Raw genomic sequence first — 17,547 nt, forward strand, 5'->3', positions numbered from 1 at the left:
TAGTAAAATACCTATCGTCGGCTAAGTGCGGAAGGGTGCCTCGTGCAACTCGTTACTTGATACCTGTGTAAAACTGCCTTTCCACACTGAGCGCCATCTATCAGTCCAAGTTCAAATCTAAAGGTATCTTTGGTGATGGGAAGGGTGTCTTGAGGTAACATAACTTTTGGTTTGAACATTTGGACTGATAGATGGTGCTCAGAGTGGAAAGGCAGTTTTACACAGGTATCAAGTAACAAGTTGCACGAGGCACCCTTCCGCACTTAGCGGACGCTATGTGTTCGATCAAAATTTCGAGTAATTTTAGTTTGAAGTGCAATACTCACCGCATTCAGCTTGTTTTCGCAACTTTAATCTTCTAGAACTTTTGAACGGTTGTACGTAGAGCTTTCGGTAAACACTCATTTTGAAGAGGATAAAATAACGAACATTTTGCGATACTAAAATACCTAGGTGTCCACTCTAAATTTTGAGTAATTATAGTTTAAAGTTGACGTATGTAGTATGAAAAAATTGTAAATAGAAATGTTCAGAAAATCGTTACTTTTACGCGAAATGATATAAATTTCACATCAATCGATAGAGGATTTCATTCTCTTTAATTTGATATACCTAAAACTTTACCCGAACTTCCGAACAACCGTAAAAATTACATTTTTTACACGAAAAATTACATATAAAACAATGGTGTTTTGATCATCTTCACCATTTTCGTTATCAATGTTTACGTTTTTGCTACTTTTCGCGAGCCCTACACTAGCGCCATCTAGAATGCTTTGACGAGCGAATGGTCATGGTCGAAAATTAGTACATTAGTAGTCTAGACAGTCTATTTTAAAATAAATTATCTTATACAGTATAGTCGAAGCTCGAAGATCAAAATGGTCATATAAAACTGAACTGACACAAAATCCGTTGCTCATCGAATAATTTCCCTAAAATTTGATAAAAAATTATGTAAATTTAAGCGAAATTTTGAGGGAAACGACTAACAAGAGAGAACTGTTTGAAAAACTTGTTCAAATTTCATGAGCACAATTTGAAGTTTGAATATGACTGAAGACATCGAGACAAAAGAGAAAAGGGTACAAGGTATAAGATCAATTGTTCTCACTATTGAAAAATACCTATGCCTAAAATGAGAAAATATTCTGATTTCAAATGCAGTTCAATTTGTTAAGACAAAATTTACACAAAGAATCATAAAAAAGAAAATAAGGAATCGGTGTGAATAATACCGAGTCTATTCAAAAATGAGAATTGTTTTTACGGTACCAGTTACCTACCTATTCGATTTTATCAACAGTAAATTTTACGAGAACGAATCGACAAATTAATGATTTCAAACTCAAACTCAAAATGATGTATTCTTGATTGTTTTTTTTTTCTATGTTCAATAATCACGACAGTACGAGGTAATACATATTTTAATATTCACAATAAATTTTTGATTTGAAAATGACAAAGAACAGAACTGATCAAAAATATTGCCCAAGTGACGTATAAAATTGTACAGAAATGACATGAAATCAAGTAGGCATCGAAGTACCTAAGTACAAGTATCATGAAAACAAATCGGTATATAAGAAAATCACTGAAATGAAATGTACCTACTACCTACCTACTTACTAAAAAATTGAAAGTTGATAGATTGCAATTTACATTTTGTGAAATTCAAAAGGCAAAACACAATATTTTTTCAAAGAATATTCGAAAGATTGTCAGAATATGGCATTATAAAAATGAGTTGACTTTGGCTAGACGTGGACCTAAGACAAGTGTTTGGAAAGGAATTACTTCAATCGTCGTAAGGAAGAGAAAAATAATGTTTTGAAAAAAATTCTTGATTGAAAACGTTAACGATCATTCTCATTGTTCTCATCAAAATATTTTTGATTTGCATTTTGAAAGTTGAAATTGAAATTGAAAGTTGTATTGTATTCTTCACGTGATGGCAAAACTTTTTTAAATTTCAGTTTCCAGCTTTTAGTTTCAGTTTTGCTTTTTTCAGTTTCACTTTTCGTTAAAGTAGCATTTTTTATTCTACTAGAAGGATAAAATTTTATGAATTTCGTGTACCTACCTAATAAAGAAATAAAACAATAGCGGTTTCATTGATTAGCATTAATTTCATTCAGTGGTTTTTGACACTCAAAATTTCAAATGAGAAGTTGAGAACATGCATGTTTTAATGAAGTAGGAAGTAGGTAATGTTATAGAATTTTAATTTTATTCTTTTTAAACTGATTTTTATCAAATGTTCTAGGTTCTAGCTTTGACTGTTGAAAAGTTCTTTAATTTTAAAGTTGTAAAAAAACAGGTGTGAGCAACAAAAATAAAAATTTGAATTGACGTAAGTGTTTCAACTTTTAATACAGAAAAATATTCAGACAGTTTTTTAAATGGCAAAATGGCATTTCATTTGGCAAGTGACTGAAGTGACGCAAGTGTTGAAGGGTAAAATTTAAAATTCATAACATTTGGAAGTTTACATAAATTTAGCGTAATTAAGATTAACCAACGTAATTACTAATTAGTCCTCAATTTGCGAAAACTGAAAACCACAATTATTATTACAAGATTAAAATTCTAATTAAATAATCGGAATCCACTGGAAATTGAAATTTCGTAAAACTAAAAATTTGGTATACTTACGAGTACGAGTAGCTCAAAAAAACTGCATATTACCTACTTTAATTTTGAAGCAAAACTAAAGCAAGTAAAACCAGACTTAGAAGAAGTTGGCATGTAGCAAAATTTGAATTGAAATTGAATTTGAACAAAAAATTTCTCAAAAAATATGAAAAATTAATTTTTAATTTATTAGCAAATTTGCATGAAGCATGAATTATCGTAACGGAACAGAAACCAATGAAACCATAACCCAAAACGGAACGCTACACGTAACGAACAATTTCCACTTCTCTGATTGGCTAATTCTGGTTATTGACAACGATTTCCAGTTCACTGATTGGCTGATATAGGCCAATGACACTTTGTTTACGTAAAAAAACCCATTCTTGTTTTGTTGAACATGAAACGAAAGTACGAAGTGTGTTGAAATATTTCTGAAAGCTCTAACCTAAATATTTTATCAAATTCGCAATTAATTTCGAGGAAAATGTCCGTAGTTGGTGATTATCTAGTCACTTAATCATCTTCAAATGACAGTGAATTGGTTTAGTTTGTGAAAATCATGCATTCCGAGGTAATTATTTAGCCTTTTTACTCTCACCTAATCTCGTCCAACATTGATTATCACTATTGTCAAATATTTCAACTTTTACGTAGTGAATAATACACGATGGAAGAAGAAATAGATCCGTACGAAGGACAGCTGTTAGCTGTGTTCAAAAGTTGCGACAATACTGGTAACGGAGTTCTGGACCAAAATGGATTCATCAAGTTATGCGACACATTACAGTTGGAGGACGCTCACAGAAGCCAGCTTTCTTCTCAATTATGTATAAATGGAAAATGTAATATCGCTTTTAATCAATTTCGAGACGCTCTGTTGACTATTCTATCTGCACTCAAGTCTCCTAGCGATGAATATCCGTCACCGATCGGTAGCATTGAAAGTCCAGGTATGTGCCAGTGTCAGTTGAGGTTTGATAATACACTTGATCATACAACGGCTGCCCGGAAACAACTGAGATTGGTGCTCGCGTTCGAACACCCTTTGACCTAGCGACTTCATTAGTATCTCATTCGAAAGCTCATTCTTTTCTCTACAAAATGGTATAATAATTTTTTTTCCCACCGCGCGTGAAAAAAAAACACAGCGTTTCCCGCGCGACCAGTTTGGCGCGACCCTCCAACTTTTTTTCAGTAAAAAAAAATAATGCTCAAAAAACGTTTATTATTCGCATAATTTATAACTTTTCGAAATAGTTGCAATTATTATCGATACACAGCATTCATCTGGTAATCCATTTATCAAAAAAATTTTGAAAATCGGTTGGTTTGAGCGTTTTGAAAAACTTTTAGCATGCACTACGCACTTCATCATCTTCATTGAACTTTTTACCTCAAAGGAAATGTTTCAGCATCGGAAACAACAAAAAATCGCACGGGGATGAACTCAGTGAATATTGTGGATGTGGCATGACAGTTATTTTTAACTTTCCCAAGAAATTTGAGGTGAGAATAGCAGTATGCGGTCGAGTGTTAACAAAACTGAAAAAAACTGACAATTTTTATCACTATACACCGAACGCGCTTCGCCGTTGCTCCCTGAATAATGCAGCTAGAACCTTGTAATTTTAGTATGTTATGGAGGGAAGAATCCTCTATCGATCTGTTTTTCAATTTCATCGATAGACCACGTGGTTCGTGAATCACAGCTGATTGAAAAAAGTTGGAGGGTCGCGCCAAACTGGTCGCGCGGGAAGCGCTGTATTTTTTTTTCACGCGCGATGGGAAAAAAACTTATTTTACCATTTTGTAGAGAAAAGAATGAACTTTCGAATGAGATACTAACGAAGTCGCTAGGTCAAAGGGTGTTCGAACGCGAGCACCAATCTCAGTTGTTTCTGGGCAGCCATTGTATATAGGATAGAGAAATGTAACGTAGATTTTGTTGGTTTCAGAACAAGAAATATCGCCCAAGTTCGTATTCGGTGGTAAGAAGTATGGACGAAGATCGCGACCTGCTAGCACTGATCAAGACGAAGAAAAGATTGATAGAGGGTTGTCGGGAAGTGGTGATGATATATTCTGTTCCGACAGTGGATATTCGAATGAGTTACTTATGGTAATGAAACAAAGATACGTTTAATGTCGATATAATTATCAATTGTATTAATAATGCTGGTATAATTTTTTCAGGAAACTGATTACAAAGATAAATCTAAAGATGTGAATGAAAGTCCTTTAAGCCCAGGTATGATTTATTGATTTATAGATGAAAAATGATCGATCACCTAAATTCGAATTTATCGGTACGTTTTCTTTCAGGTGAAGATTTTGAAATCGAGGCATTTTGTCAGCATCTGGGTGTTCTCGAAGACGACAAGATCGCCAGTCACGAACTTATTCCTATTTGCAGTTCTCTCGGTATTCCGAACTCTTTATGTGAGGCAAGTATCTCTCACCAGTTACCTCGCTAAAGTTATCCTGAGGAACTTGATTTTAATTTGTTGTGTTTCGAGCAGATCATTCGAGAGAATATATCCAAATTACAAGTCACCGATAACGATATTACTTACAAAGAATTATTCCCTTTGATCCGGAAATTAGGCTGCTTCACTGCATCGTCTCCGGTAGTAGCTAAAAATATTGGTCTCTCTGGGCCTACTCCTTTTAGCGAAAATGAGATCTCGAGTGTCGATATAAATGCTACAGGGTGAGTTGAAATATTCCATCGCTTATAAAATTATACATATTTTCCGAATAATTAAATAAAATGAGAAATTTCGTATCACTTACATCTATCTATAGATGCATCAGCTACGACACATTGGTATATTTATTTGAAAACGCCGGCATCAGCGACGCCAGTACATTCCTAAATGATCTCGGTATATCGCCCCAGTTCGACGTACATTTATCAGAACTAGCGATTCAGTTACAAGAAGAACTGATGAACATACAACGCTGCATGGACGACTCCTCTAATCCAATGTACACGTTGTTAAATCCACATTTATTATTGTTACAAGCGTCGGTAGTCGTTAGTCAAGCGCAGATAAAGTGGTATAGGTAAGTTACATTTAAAATGAAACTAGCTCGGTACACAAAAAAATCATTATTGTTTTCAACTCGTTGTTCGCTTTTAAGGTCGTCGGTAGAACAGATGCAATGCGAACGAGATAAATTAAGGAATGATTTATTAGTCGCTAATGAAAGAGCTAGTTTATTGGCCCAGGAAGTCGACGATAACCACGCGCGAATGGAAAACTCGTTGCAAATGAAGTTGAAGTAATTTTCTCGTCATTTGTTCGATTTCGGTAAATCGAATACGTAGTGAGCTGTGTATTAAAACGGTGATTACTTTATTTTCTTAGATTATTGGAGCAAAAACACGCTGAGCAGATTAAGAAATTGACATTCCAGTGGTCTGCTGAAAGAGAACAGTTGACTAGTCAGAATTTAAAAATGGAGAAGCAGTTGGAACAGTTGCTTCACGACGAAACGAAATTGAGAACCGAAGTTGCTTCTCTGAAACAAGTAAGATTCGCGAATTAATTTAAAAAATAAAATTTTCATGTAAGATTAGTAAATTGATTTAAAAGATGAAATTTTGGTGTAAGTTTATTGAGTTTTAATTCTATTTTTTTTTCAGGATTATGAAAATCTCGAAAAAGAGAATCGTAATCTTCTGGATCAGCTTGTTAACGCCGAAACCGTCAGAACTGAATTGGAGAAAGAAATTCAACGTTTGTCTTCGTTGAAAAAGAAGGTAATTTTTTCGTGATTTCGAGTCAGATTGACCTATTTGAGATCTGAGTGCATTGGAGCTCATTCTGTTCGAATCACAAATTATTTCAAATACGACAAGTCATCATAAAAGTAATCAATTACTGATCGAATGAAATTTATCATTACAGGTTCTAGAACTAGAAAGCAGCAACGAACAAGCGATTTCATTTTTGGAAAAAATGAATCAATTGCAAGCGGAAAATAACAGATTACGAGATAAAAACGACGAACTGGAAGTAGAACTAGAAAATGTTACCTCGAGGTACAATAATTTTCTAGAAAATAATCGACGAATAATTTCTGACCCATTTTTTAACCTCGATTCCGATTTTATTCCACCTTAGGCAAATGCAGAATCGAAACTTACGCAGCAAACGTCGAGGAAATTCGCCTCTAGAAGGCGATGACAATTCCGATACCGATTTCGCAGCTTCTTCGACTCATCGTATGTTCTCAAAAGTACGAAAATTCAACACCGAAAAAGACCTCTCCGTTCATTCGGAAAGTAAGTTGCAAACTAGCTGCCGACAAGTGCATCAACAACGCCCCCTTAATCGATCACCTTGATCGACCCATATTTGGAAACTGGAATTAAACATATGCTAATATACTTCAATTAGACGTGTATTACGTTGAAAAAATTTGCGAATTTCAAAAATTGTCGCCTTATGTCGTTGGAAAAAATTTCGAGTACGAATTTGGCACAATGTCAATACGACTGGCTGGCGATGTAGAATCGTTTCTAAAATATTTTTGCTTTCATTTGTCATTTGACTTATTTGCGAAAAGTTTAGTAAACGCGATTTACTTTTTTCTCTGTTCTATAGCTATGAATAGCGGCGGCCTAATGACGCAGCATTCGGAGAGCGGTGTGGAAGCCGATATATCAACGTCTAGTTCATCACTGGATCGAGTAAGTGAACTGGTTTCATTCTGCGCTAACCTGTTTGTCGTTTATCAACTTTCCGCATATGGTTTGTTTTTATTTTATTTCTTTTCTGCAGGTGGGTGAAGGTTTATTCGAAGGAAGCGATAAGACGATATCTGTACTCAGAAATAGAGTTTGTTTCTTGGAGAATTTCATCAATAAGTATCAAGTACGTGATTATTCAGTGTTTAATTTTACGTGTTTTGTGTTGAAAAAATTCATCGTGACATTTTTTTCTCGCAGTTGAAAGTGCCCTCGAGTGGAGACGACATCGAAACAAACGGAGAATCAGCGAAAACCTACGACGAGTTGCCATTATTACCAGAGAAATCAGCCGATGACTTGGAAAAACAATGCGAAACGTTGCAACAACGCTTAGATCAAGTTCAAAAAGAGATACTGAAAATACTCTCAGAAAAAAGAGCCTGCACCGAAGAAAATTGCGCTCTAAAAATCAAAATCTCCGAATTAATGAAACGTTTACCAGTCAACTCATCCGGTGCTGAAGGTGACAAAGCGACTAAAGCTGATTCTATTCATTCGTCTTTGGAAACAGTCAAAGGCGAATGGTCTCAGGTGCCATTCGACGAACCGAAAAATACCACGATGACCGAATTCGCCAATTTATCCGAGTGCGCGTTCAAAGTTGATTCGAGCTTAGAGAAATCATTGAGAGAAGATCTGGACGAGGTTTCTCAAAGTAGCGATAAAAATACATTGAGCGCGAGTTCAGCTCCTACGCAAACGGTGGATACTTCGTGTTCCAGTATGTTCGCTACGGTTTCCGAAGAGGAGAGCGAAATGGAATGGAAAACGATCGGAGATGATAAAAGACCCATCGACGACGGTGGCGAAGAAGATAAACAGGAGTCTATACAGGAACAAAGTTATAATAAATTGGTCGACGATTATAATCATTTAAAGAAGGAGAATAAAACTCTCAAGGATAAATGTGAAGAGTTGGAAAGCTGTTTGGATATGCTAAGGAACGAGTACGATCAATGCGAAGAATATTGGTCGTCGAAATTGGACGAAGAACGTAAATTATTCGAAGAGGTAAGATGATTTCGGGTATAGCAAGAGCTTTGAATTAATGTTGTTCGTTCGTGTTAAATTTTCAACGTGAAATCATCATATTTTAGGAACAAAGAATCAGCGACGAGAAATTTTCCGATCTTCAAGCCAAAATCAACGAATACAGCGATATGTTCGATTGCGAATCGATGTCGTCGCAGATGATGTCCAAATTACCTCCGATTGCGGAAAATGATACTCTCGAAAAAGAAGTAAGTTCAGCAAACTCATCTGATGAAAATCGAAATTTTTTTTCGATCAATTACCGAGCTCGAGTCATTTATTATTTGTTTGCATTCCAGGTCACTGATTTGCAAGAAGAATTTCAATCTTATAAAGAAAAAATGGAACACGAAAATAAAGAAAAACAAAGCGAAATTGAAAGATTAATGCAAATCATCAGTCTGTACGAAAATACCACCGGATTGAAAAATAACGATCCGGGTATCGAACAGAGCTTAGAGAGTCTCAAAAGCGATAAAACTTACGTGTTGGAAAAACCATCGTTAGATTTACAAGTGAGTCGAGTCGAATTACGAAATAATCCTCTTCAAACATGAGTTGACAATATTGACATATTTTTCAAAATTTATTTTCAGGAGGTTCCTCGAGTACCAGAAAACACTGTCGAACGTTGTTGCAAAGAAAATGATTCTAAATTAATCGAATTGAAGCATCGTAAGAAACAACTGAAAAAAGAATGCATGAAACTAGAACTGGAGAAAGAGTCGTTGATGGATCAACTAATCAAAATGAAATCCGAGCCCAGACCCGTGTATAATTACGCCCCTTGTAGCCACGTCATCCAACAACGAAATGTAATAATTTAACGAAAATTTGTACCGATGGTTCTTCTTCGAAATGGTTAATTTAATTCAATTTTTTATCTTAGGCTGAAGCGTCGAAAAATGGAATCTTACTACGTCTCAGACGTCAAGAAATGAAGAACAGACAGTTACGTAATGTGCTTTTGCAACAACAGAAAAAACTCAACAAAACGATGAGAGGTTGGTCGAGATTTAATTCAATCGATTTTTGTAATTTCCAAAGATGTAAAATTTTACTTACGTCGTGTTTTTTTGATATTATCAGAAACACTCGAACAACACGAGAAAGAATTAGCGAAATATCGTTCGGCTTTAGCATCTTCTCAAGAAATGTGGCAATCGTTGCAACAAACTACAAAAAAACAAGTTCGTTGAAATCTGTATCGAAATTATTCGCTTAATCTTTCGCGCATTAATTACAACTGTATCTCTTTCTATTTATAGGCCGAACAAATAGCCATGTCTGATGTCTTGGTGAAAGAATTATACTGCGAAAATTCTCAGTTAATGGCCACCATTCATCAACTAGAACAACAACATTTAGATTGCCCATCGCCAGTTTTACTCTAATTATTATTCTTTAACGCTTTGGTTTTTTTTTCTTTGTTTCTCTAATTAAGTAATGATTTTCAAACAAACCTCGCGTATATTCAAAGTGTGAATTGCTTATCACTGAAAAATCATGTTTAGTTTGCATTTTCCCCCTTTTAATTCGACTTTTACTTATTACCAATTTTTTTTCTACGTATTGTTTTGTTTTGTTAGTACTTATTATTATTATCTGTTTACGATGTAGATGAGTTAGAAATTTGATAATTACTTCATTTTTATTACACATTTTCATTTCGATGCTAAATACCGATGTATGTTTTGTACGATGAAGAAGATCACTCGTGTATTTAGTCCTTTTCTGAGTACATTATAATCCTGGACTGAAAATTTTCAAATGGAAGGGTTCGCATTCTCTCGGGTATTTTTTTTTCGTGTAATACACTTTATTGAAATTATAACGGCGGGCTTATATCAGTTAATTATGTGTTAAGCCAAAGCGTTTGATTTTGTTGAATAATACTCCCAAGTACTTACTGTTTTACCAATATTTTAATTAATATTTCTAAAACACCTATTTTTAATGGATGTTTTATAAGTAGTTTATTTTTCATCACGTATAGTGTACGAACAAAAATTATTTTGTTTTCAAAATCATCTCGATATCAAAAAAAAAAAATGCTTTCTTCGGCGTTTTATATATTTACAATGGGCAGTATTGTATTTTTTTTTGTTTTTGTGTTTTTTTTTTCTGTTTTTATATTATTTGCGTAGTTTGTAAGGCTATTAAATGTTTTGTTTTGCTGTTTTCGTTGATATTTTTTATTACGAGACACGAGTTGACCTCACCTATGCAGATGAATGTATGACGTAGGTAGGTAATTTGACCATAGAACGAGTTCAAAATTTGTAATTGAGTAATACAGATTCCGCTCGAACGTATCATCAAATACTATCAACTAGTATTTGGTATCATCGTATTAATTCGTAAACTTGGGAATGTTGCAATAGGTACAGTGGCGTAGCAAAGTGATTTTACAAGGGGGGTAAATTCTAAGAAATGCCAACTGCAAAATCGATTAAAAATTTGCTCAAATGAAACATCTTTTCTAGTACTTTTTTCGCTCGGGCTAGAAATTGTGATTTGAGGTAATACTCCCAATTTTTGTATTTGACCCAATGTTTTTATTTAACATTACTGGAAATTTATAAAAATTAAAAATTACCTTACGCAATTTTATTCAAAAACTTTTACGTATAATTGGGGAGTAATTTCACTTTAAGAGCTTAAACAAAAAACGAAATGGAATTGGGCCAAGCAAAGCGAGGGTAAAAGCTTGCAAAATTTTATAACTTGAGAGTCTGAAAACCCGTCATTTTTTAAAGTCAAAAATGATATCTTCCAATCTTGATATTTTTCAAATTCGAGACTTACCAACCTAATATTTTTTGTAGAAATTTAGAATTGTGAATGTGAAATGCAAATGGCCCAAGCGAAGCGAGGGCAAACGCTTTTAACAATTTGTAACACAAAAAACCGAAGGACATCATTTTTGACGATAGAAAATCATTTTTCTAATCTTTGCATTTTTCAAATTCTCACAACATTTTTCTAGAAAATGTAAACTTACTGCTGTGAAAAAGGAAAACAAATTAGCCTGAGCGAAGCGAGGGCCAAAGCTTTTGGAAATGTACATAACTAAAATAGCATAAAAAGCTATCACAATAATTGTATTATTTGGAAAAATAAATAAGTAAATGAAAAAATGAGTAAAGTATAAATTTGTCAACTAAGTACATAGGTACAACATTATTGTCAATTTGCCAACTGAGAACGTCAATGGGAAAAAAGGTGGAAGGACGAGCCAAATCAAAACTTATCAACTGCGGGAGTGCAAACTTTGAACTTGAATAAAAGTTGAACGGTAAAAGCTAGGATTCCGTAAATCATTGCATCATGTAGAGCGTGAAATATAGATAATCTTACACTGCTAAAACATTCATGTGCCCACTCAAGTTTTCTTCAATTTTAGTTTAAACAAAAATACAAATTGACGTTTTGTTAACAAACATTACTGTAAATCGTAGAATATTTTCCCTTCGTAGAAAACGCGGATACTTGGCGATAAGTTTTCAACGAGTTTGTACGAATAGCCTAGCACACCGAATTTCTTCGCGTGTGAAAAAAATGACCGATAAAAGTGAGTACCGTTCTATTCTTTCAATATTACGTATTATTAAATCAGTACTTCCAGTTTTCAGTAGAATAATCATTTTTCGGAATTTGATTGTCTATGTGAAGAAAGTATCTCGTATTTGAAAACTTTTTCGTTATTCGTTATGAAAAAGAAATTGTAGACGTATTTGATTGACTACATTTAGCTGTTGAAAAACTTATCGCCCATTTTTTGGTCTCGATGGCTACAATTGATTTAGAAAATAAAACATCATGCATTATTCTGTAAATTAATGATAGTTTGTCTGTTAGGTACACCAAGACGCAGCTGGTCTCCGACACCGGAGCATCTGAAAGAAGCCGCGGACCTCATCGTAAGTAAATTAATGCTCAATATTAGGTATGTTGAAATTATTCTATCTTTGATTAGGTATATTTTTTTTGTAATTTTTATAAAGGAAATCGCGGAATATGAAGATGCGATCGAAAAACGATGTCAACGAAAGAAGATGTCCAATCCTGCACCGGACGCTAGTGTTATTACTGGAGATGCATTAAAAATATTTAATCTAGAAAACCGCCTCCGTGAAATGGAGACTGCAAATGACATGCTGTTTGCTAACCTAGAAGCTTGCGTCCGAGAAAAACACCGTTATCGAAAAAAATATGAGTATGCAAAAGACGAGTTGAGTAAATCTGAAACTATGAAGGTGAATAATTAATCCATTTAAACTTTTTTTGAATTTAATTGTCCGATTATTGAATTTATTTGAATAATCGACTTGAGCTATCTGGTGTGGGCGGTGTGCTATGACGAGTTAATGAATTATTGACAACTTAAACGCACGATCGAATTATACAAATTATTCGTATTTAGAATTAGATTACATACATGATGTTTTCATACAATCTATTTTAACATAGACGTACTTGAGAGGTAATATTTGAAACTTTCAGCTCAGTTATGAGAAAGTTCTCCGCATCATCGGCGTGCGATTTAAACTCGAGAATTTCGTGGATAAAAACTACCCATTGAGAGAGAACAAAAAAACCGGCGAGATTGTTTACGGAAAACCTGACTCATCGTATTGTGATGCGCTCAACGAGATGTTGGTATCCAAGGATGATAGGTTCACTAAAGATGCATTCATCGTAATGATCCGGCAACGATTGATCGACAATAAAGTGAATTCGGCTGTCTTCATGAAATTTGCACGTTGGCTCTACAGCCAGTTTAGTGACGAAGCGTGTCACAGAATGGCACAATTTTGTCCGCCATTACCTAAATTTAATGACGATAAAGGAATATCGGAAATGTTAGAATCGGTTGAAATTGATGAAGACGTACCGTCTGTCATATGTATAAAAATTATTTTACAACCGCTAGATTTACCAGCAATCTCTCCCTAGATTTATTAGATTTTTAGATAAAATTTTGTTTTTTTATTTTGGGAGTGAGTATTTTTGAACAAATCTATCTGCCCATTTACGAGGTCAAGTCAATATTTGAATGTAAAATTTCCTTTAATTGAATTTATCTACGTGTTGATGTGATAATTGTAGAATTGTGATATTAGTCTGTAGTTGAATTTCAACTTCATTTTTCTCTTCGTACATATCTATCAAGTATCAATCTTTCTAATAACCGTTGAGTAGGTAGGTACTTAGGTAGTTTTTTTTAAATTATTCATTTTCACCTTCTAAATAAAAAATGACGTGAATATTGAATCTGTTTTTTAATGAAATGTATCAATACATAGAATCTTTACAGTCATTATAATGAGAGAAAGTAAGTCTACAGTTTTGAGATTCGATTTTCAAATCAACAATTTTAAAATTAGTGGAGAAGTTATCAATTCTTAATTATGATACATTTTCATAATTTCTAAAAATTTTATGACAATTTCTTCAGAAAAATCAAGAATACCAAATCTGTTGCTGATAAATAAGAAAAGCATTAATTTATGCCTATCTGACTCTTAAAATTTGCTACGCGAACGAGATGAATAATGATTAATGCGAATTGGGCTTCATTTTCACGAACGTAATTGGAAACTACGCTATTATAAATTCGCTTTTACGATATAAATAATCAAAAAAATTAACCATAAACGGAACTTTTAGTTCATTATCTCTCACGCAGCGAAGATAAGATAGTACATATTTTAACTGTACCTACTACGTATGTAAACATTATTATGACCGTTCAAAATAGTTTATATTTTTAAAACTAGGTAATTTGGTAGGAAGAAAATTTATTGACGTGCGATAGGAATTATACACGTCGACTTATATAAAATATATCTATTACTTAATAATAATCTCATTACTGCTGTTACTATTTGTAGTACTGGATTTCTGAAACTCCAATCTATCAGCAGAATTATGCCTTTCTCTGTGCCTTCGCCGTTTAGCCTTATTGTTCGAATTCTCGATAGCCTTTTCTAATCTAGGAAGTGTTTCGAGGCAATTATCGAGCATTATCTTCAACTCCCAATCTTCCTCGACGTCGATAAATGTGTAATTCCCTTGCGACGAAATAGTCACTTCGGGTGACAGAAGATCGTTTATATCTACGATGCACTGTTTCACGATTCTGATACACGATTGCAGGTTATTTAGAGTATTTTCATCGTCGCTAACGCCGACCGATTCTAGATCCTGACACGCGACCAACACCTTTTTCAAAACAGCCGATAAGTGTTTTTTTCTGAAACAAGAGTATCTCTACGTATTAGTGGTCGATGCCCAATGGGTTAAGCTATAACGATGACGAGTAAAGGAGCCCAACTTACTTTGAGGTTGAAGATTCTTCGTTATGCGAGGTCGTGGTCGACGAAAATGAAGTTGATTTGATACCTGTACCTATACAGAAAGATAGACATGGTTGAAACGAAGATGAACATGCAGAAAATAGGACAGAAATGGATGAAAATTTTAAACTTAAGTAACCTAATACGTACTGTTTACATTAGGCAATTTTGGAGCAGTAGATGGCTGCGATGGATGATTTTTACGACTAGAATCTTCAGACGAGGTTATTTGTTGTTCAGAACTGATATCTTGTTTACCTAGTACAAAATAAGTCGATGAAAATGAAGGTTGAATTGTAACCATTCGACGTTACACTATGATCATGAAATTATTAACGAGTATGGTAGTTTAGGTACCTGGCAAAACATCTGCACATTCTTTAGTAGCGTTTTTCTGCCTGTTGACATTAGCTGTAGGATCTGTCAACAAAGTAAATCTATGATATAGGAATTCAATAGGTTTCAAACTACCTAAACGTTAGATATTCTATACCTAACGTAATCACACTCGAAATAACAGGTAACGACGACGAAGACGACGATACTCCATCAGCATTACCGACAGCATTTATGACACCGTTAACAACCGGCTCGCTATTCGTCACACAATCATCTACAGAAAAAAAAGAAGGATAAAATGTCTCTATTTGCATAGGATTTCTAAGAAAAAAAAACTCTTATCAAACGTTACCGGAAGTATTACTCGTCTTCGGTATCGGATCATCAACATATTCAGTTTTAATGACTGGTAAATTCACGTTGTTGGAATTTTTCATACCGGAAATATACGTACAAAATGGCTGCAATCAAAACGCAATTTCATTAATCGTGATTCGATGACATTTTTGATCGAATTGACGAATCGTTAGGGTACCTCTGATTCGGAGGAAATAGCATTAGAAGGCAAACCCAAGAAAACTAGATCTTCGTACATGTGAGACAGTTCTCTTTTATTCTTCAGAGCAACTTTACCATAGTAAATAAACTTCAAGATATTCTGCATGCTGCTAGCCCTTATATCCGGTACACATACGTATGCGATATCTCCTTTGAAATATTGCTGATGATCGCTAAATAACTATAAAACGAATTAGATAACGTATCGACATTCGCCAATAAAGTTTTCTTGTTTAGTTTCGTCGTCGACTTACTTGATATAAAAATGTGCTAAACGAACCCAAAACAACTTGATGAGCCGACACTTTTTTGTTACACTTGCAAATAAATATAAGATCGATGTACAGCTCTTGTTCTAAATGCCATCGGAAATACTTGGTTAGACTGTCGCAGTACGAATTATGAAATATATAAGCTAACTTTGTCTTTGGCTGCTCCATGTTGCTCTGAAAATGAAATAATCCTCCACTTTATACCGGTTACTGTATAATATTGAGATTATCACAACACAACGAACATCATCGACTCATCGTTCGGTAATCACAATGATTACCGAACGATGAGTCGATGATATTTTTAAACACGGCTACACACCATGCTATCACTACGATAGAATAAAACCGAATAAACTACGAGCTGATTTTGTAGAATATTTTCAGGTTCCGTTGAATAAAGGTTCACTCCTCTCCTTTCGTACTATCGCTCTGATGTAACATGTGCACGTGTTTACGTGTTTCGTTCTTGTTCGAGGGGGAACACTTCATAAAAATACCCATATTTATCGCCAACCTGCTAACCATTACTTTCCAGTTATGCTATGCTTCGTTTCTCTATCATTTCTCAAATTCTTCACTGTACATATGTGAATTTTTGAATTTTGATCTTGATCAAATTCAAATTTGAAAAACAAAACAAAACAAATGATGATGAATGACTGGTAATTGAATTCAATGAATTCAGACTTTGAAATAGTGGTCAGTTGTGTCGTCATTCTATCAAGGCATTATTCAATTTCTTATGCAATATGATGGCAAATAAAATGAAAAGACTGGGTCTCTTATGGGAACTATCTCTTCGAATAAAAATCCACGACTTTCAACTCAAAATAGAACGAAAACTAGACAGTAAAAATTGCTGAAAATGAGTCTATCATTTGCTAAATAATAACTCAATAAGTCGAAAAATCGTATAAAAATATAATTCATATCACAAAGTACACGAATACATCAGAAATTAGTAACAAGCTGGAAAAATTTATAAAATCCACAAAACCAGAATTCAAATTTACAATCGTAACGTAATACTAACATGACATCTGAAACTTGAGTCGCAGATAAATCCAATTTATCGTTCAATATATTTTAAATCGAATCCTCAGATAAATTGGGAACTCGGATATCCTTTGAGTTCCAATAAGTGGATCTTTTCAAAGATATTTCTCATATTGATGCAAAATCCATGAAGTAGAATTCTAGATCAGTTTTGGGTAATCTGTCACAATTTGTCTCCGAAGAGTTTTCATCGGCAATTCGCAGTATATGCTGTCAATACTTGTAACGCTGATCGGTGATCAAGACTTCGATGGATGGATAAACTTTTACGACTTGATTATAACGATTGCAAAAAGTCCAGCAATACTTTAGTATCATGAAAGCATCTTGACCGAAGATGATTCGTTTATCAGACATCTACTTCGGGATTTGTTCCAACGATTTCTGAAACTGAAAAGTAAAAAAGAATGTAAGTTAATAAAGTCGGTGATTCGATAGAAAGCTTTCTGTCTATGTACTTTCGAAAGCATCATTTTAATTCAAATTCGGCTCGATGACTTCTAATTTTAATTGAACAAACTCATATACG

General features: G+C 34.2%; 3 protein-coding genes across 4 annotated transcripts; 2 read left to right on the plus strand and 1 right to left on the minus strand.

The window, feature by feature from the left end:
- Positions 1 to 3,022: 3,022 nt before the first annotated feature.
- Positions 3,023 to 10,609, plus strand: Bsg25D (blastoderm-specific gene 25D). The gene is made up of 21 exons (XM_065353447.1): positions 3,023 to 3,208; positions 3,292 to 3,587; positions 4,593 to 4,756; positions 4,831 to 4,885; positions 4,960 to 5,081; positions 5,157 to 5,347; positions 5,443 to 5,703; positions 5,782 to 5,922; positions 6,009 to 6,171; positions 6,287 to 6,403; positions 6,552 to 6,685; positions 6,768 to 6,928; positions 7,251 to 7,336; positions 7,428 to 7,520; positions 7,595 to 8,407; positions 8,494 to 8,637; positions 8,728 to 8,943; positions 9,025 to 9,243; positions 9,318 to 9,432; positions 9,518 to 9,618; positions 9,697 to 10,609. The coding sequence occupies exons 2-21, from the start codon at positions 3,305 to 3,307 to the stop codon at positions 9,820 to 9,822; spliced, it is 3,705 nt and encodes a 1,234-aa protein (XP_065209519.1). The 5' UTR covers positions 3,023 to 3,208; positions 3,292 to 3,304; the 3' UTR covers positions 9,823 to 10,609.
- Positions 10,610 to 11,668: 1,059 nt separating this feature from the next.
- Positions 11,669 to 13,705, plus strand: LOC135837987 (uncharacterized). Its single transcript, XM_065353455.1, has 4 exons — positions 11,669 to 12,002; positions 12,290 to 12,351; positions 12,436 to 12,687; positions 12,935 to 13,705. The coding sequence occupies exons 1-4, from the start codon at positions 11,990 to 11,992 to the stop codon at positions 13,385 to 13,387; spliced, it is 780 nt and encodes a 259-aa protein (XP_065209527.1). The 5' UTR covers positions 11,669 to 11,989; the 3' UTR covers positions 13,388 to 13,705.
- On the minus strand, positions 13,695 to 16,423 carry LOC135837985 (uncharacterized). 2 transcript variants are annotated; one of them, XM_065353450.1, is made up of 9 exons: positions 16,282 to 16,423; positions 15,942 to 16,133; positions 15,665 to 15,868; positions 15,482 to 15,590; positions 15,284 to 15,403; positions 15,148 to 15,210; positions 14,941 to 15,048; positions 14,773 to 14,842; positions 13,695 to 14,687 (listed from the first exon to the last, which is right to left on the minus strand). In XM_065353450.1, the coding sequence occupies exons 1-9, from the start codon at positions 16,282 to 16,284 to the stop codon at positions 14,285 to 14,287; spliced, it is 1,272 nt and encodes a 423-aa protein (XP_065209522.1). In that variant the 5' UTR covers positions 16,285 to 16,423; the 3' UTR covers positions 13,695 to 14,284. The 2 variants fall into 2 exon arrangements, with proteins under 2 accessions (XP_065209522.1, XP_065209523.1); XM_065353451.1 differs by lacking the exon at positions 16,282 to 16,423 and having other exon boundaries at positions 15,942 to 16,254.
- Between the last annotated feature and the right edge of the window lie 1,124 nt (positions 16,424 to 17,547).

This window comes from Planococcus citri, chromosome 2, assembly GCF_950023065.1.
Source record: "Planococcus citri chromosome 2, ihPlaCitr1.1, whole genome shotgun sequence".
Taxonomy (NCBI): Eukaryota; Metazoa; Arthropoda; class Insecta; order Hemiptera; family Pseudococcidae; genus Planococcus; species Planococcus citri.

Coding starts and splice junctions, on each gene's coding strand:
- Bsg25D (XM_065353447.1), top strand. CDS start 3,305: ATGGAAGAAGAAATAGATCCGTACGAAGGACAGCTGTTAGCTGTGTTC. Junction 5,704..5,781: donor GCGCAGATAAAGTGGTATAG/GTAAGTTACATT, acceptor TTCGCTTTTAAG/GTCGTCGGTAGAACAGATGC. Junction 7,521..7,594: donor ATTTCATCAATAAGTATCAA/GTACGTGATTAT, acceptor TTTTTCTCGCAG/TTGAAAGTGCCCTCGAGTGG.
- LOC135837987 (XM_065353455.1), top strand. Junction 12,352..12,435: donor AAGAAGCCGCGGACCTCATC/GTAAGTAAATTA, acceptor ATTTTTATAAAG/GAAATCGCGGAATATGAAGA. Junction 12,688..12,934: donor GTAAATCTGAAACTATGAAG/GTGAATAATTAA, acceptor TGAAACTTTCAG/CTCAGTTATGAGAAAGTTCT.
- LOC135837985 (XM_065353450.1), bottom strand. Junction 15,591..15,664: donor CTATTTCCTCCGAATCAGAG/GTACCCTAACGA, acceptor TTTTGATTGCAG/CCATTTTGTACGTATATTTC. Junction 14,843..14,940: donor AAAATTGCCTAATGTAAACA/GTACGTATTAGG, acceptor CTTTCTGTATAG/GTACAGGTATCAAATCAACT.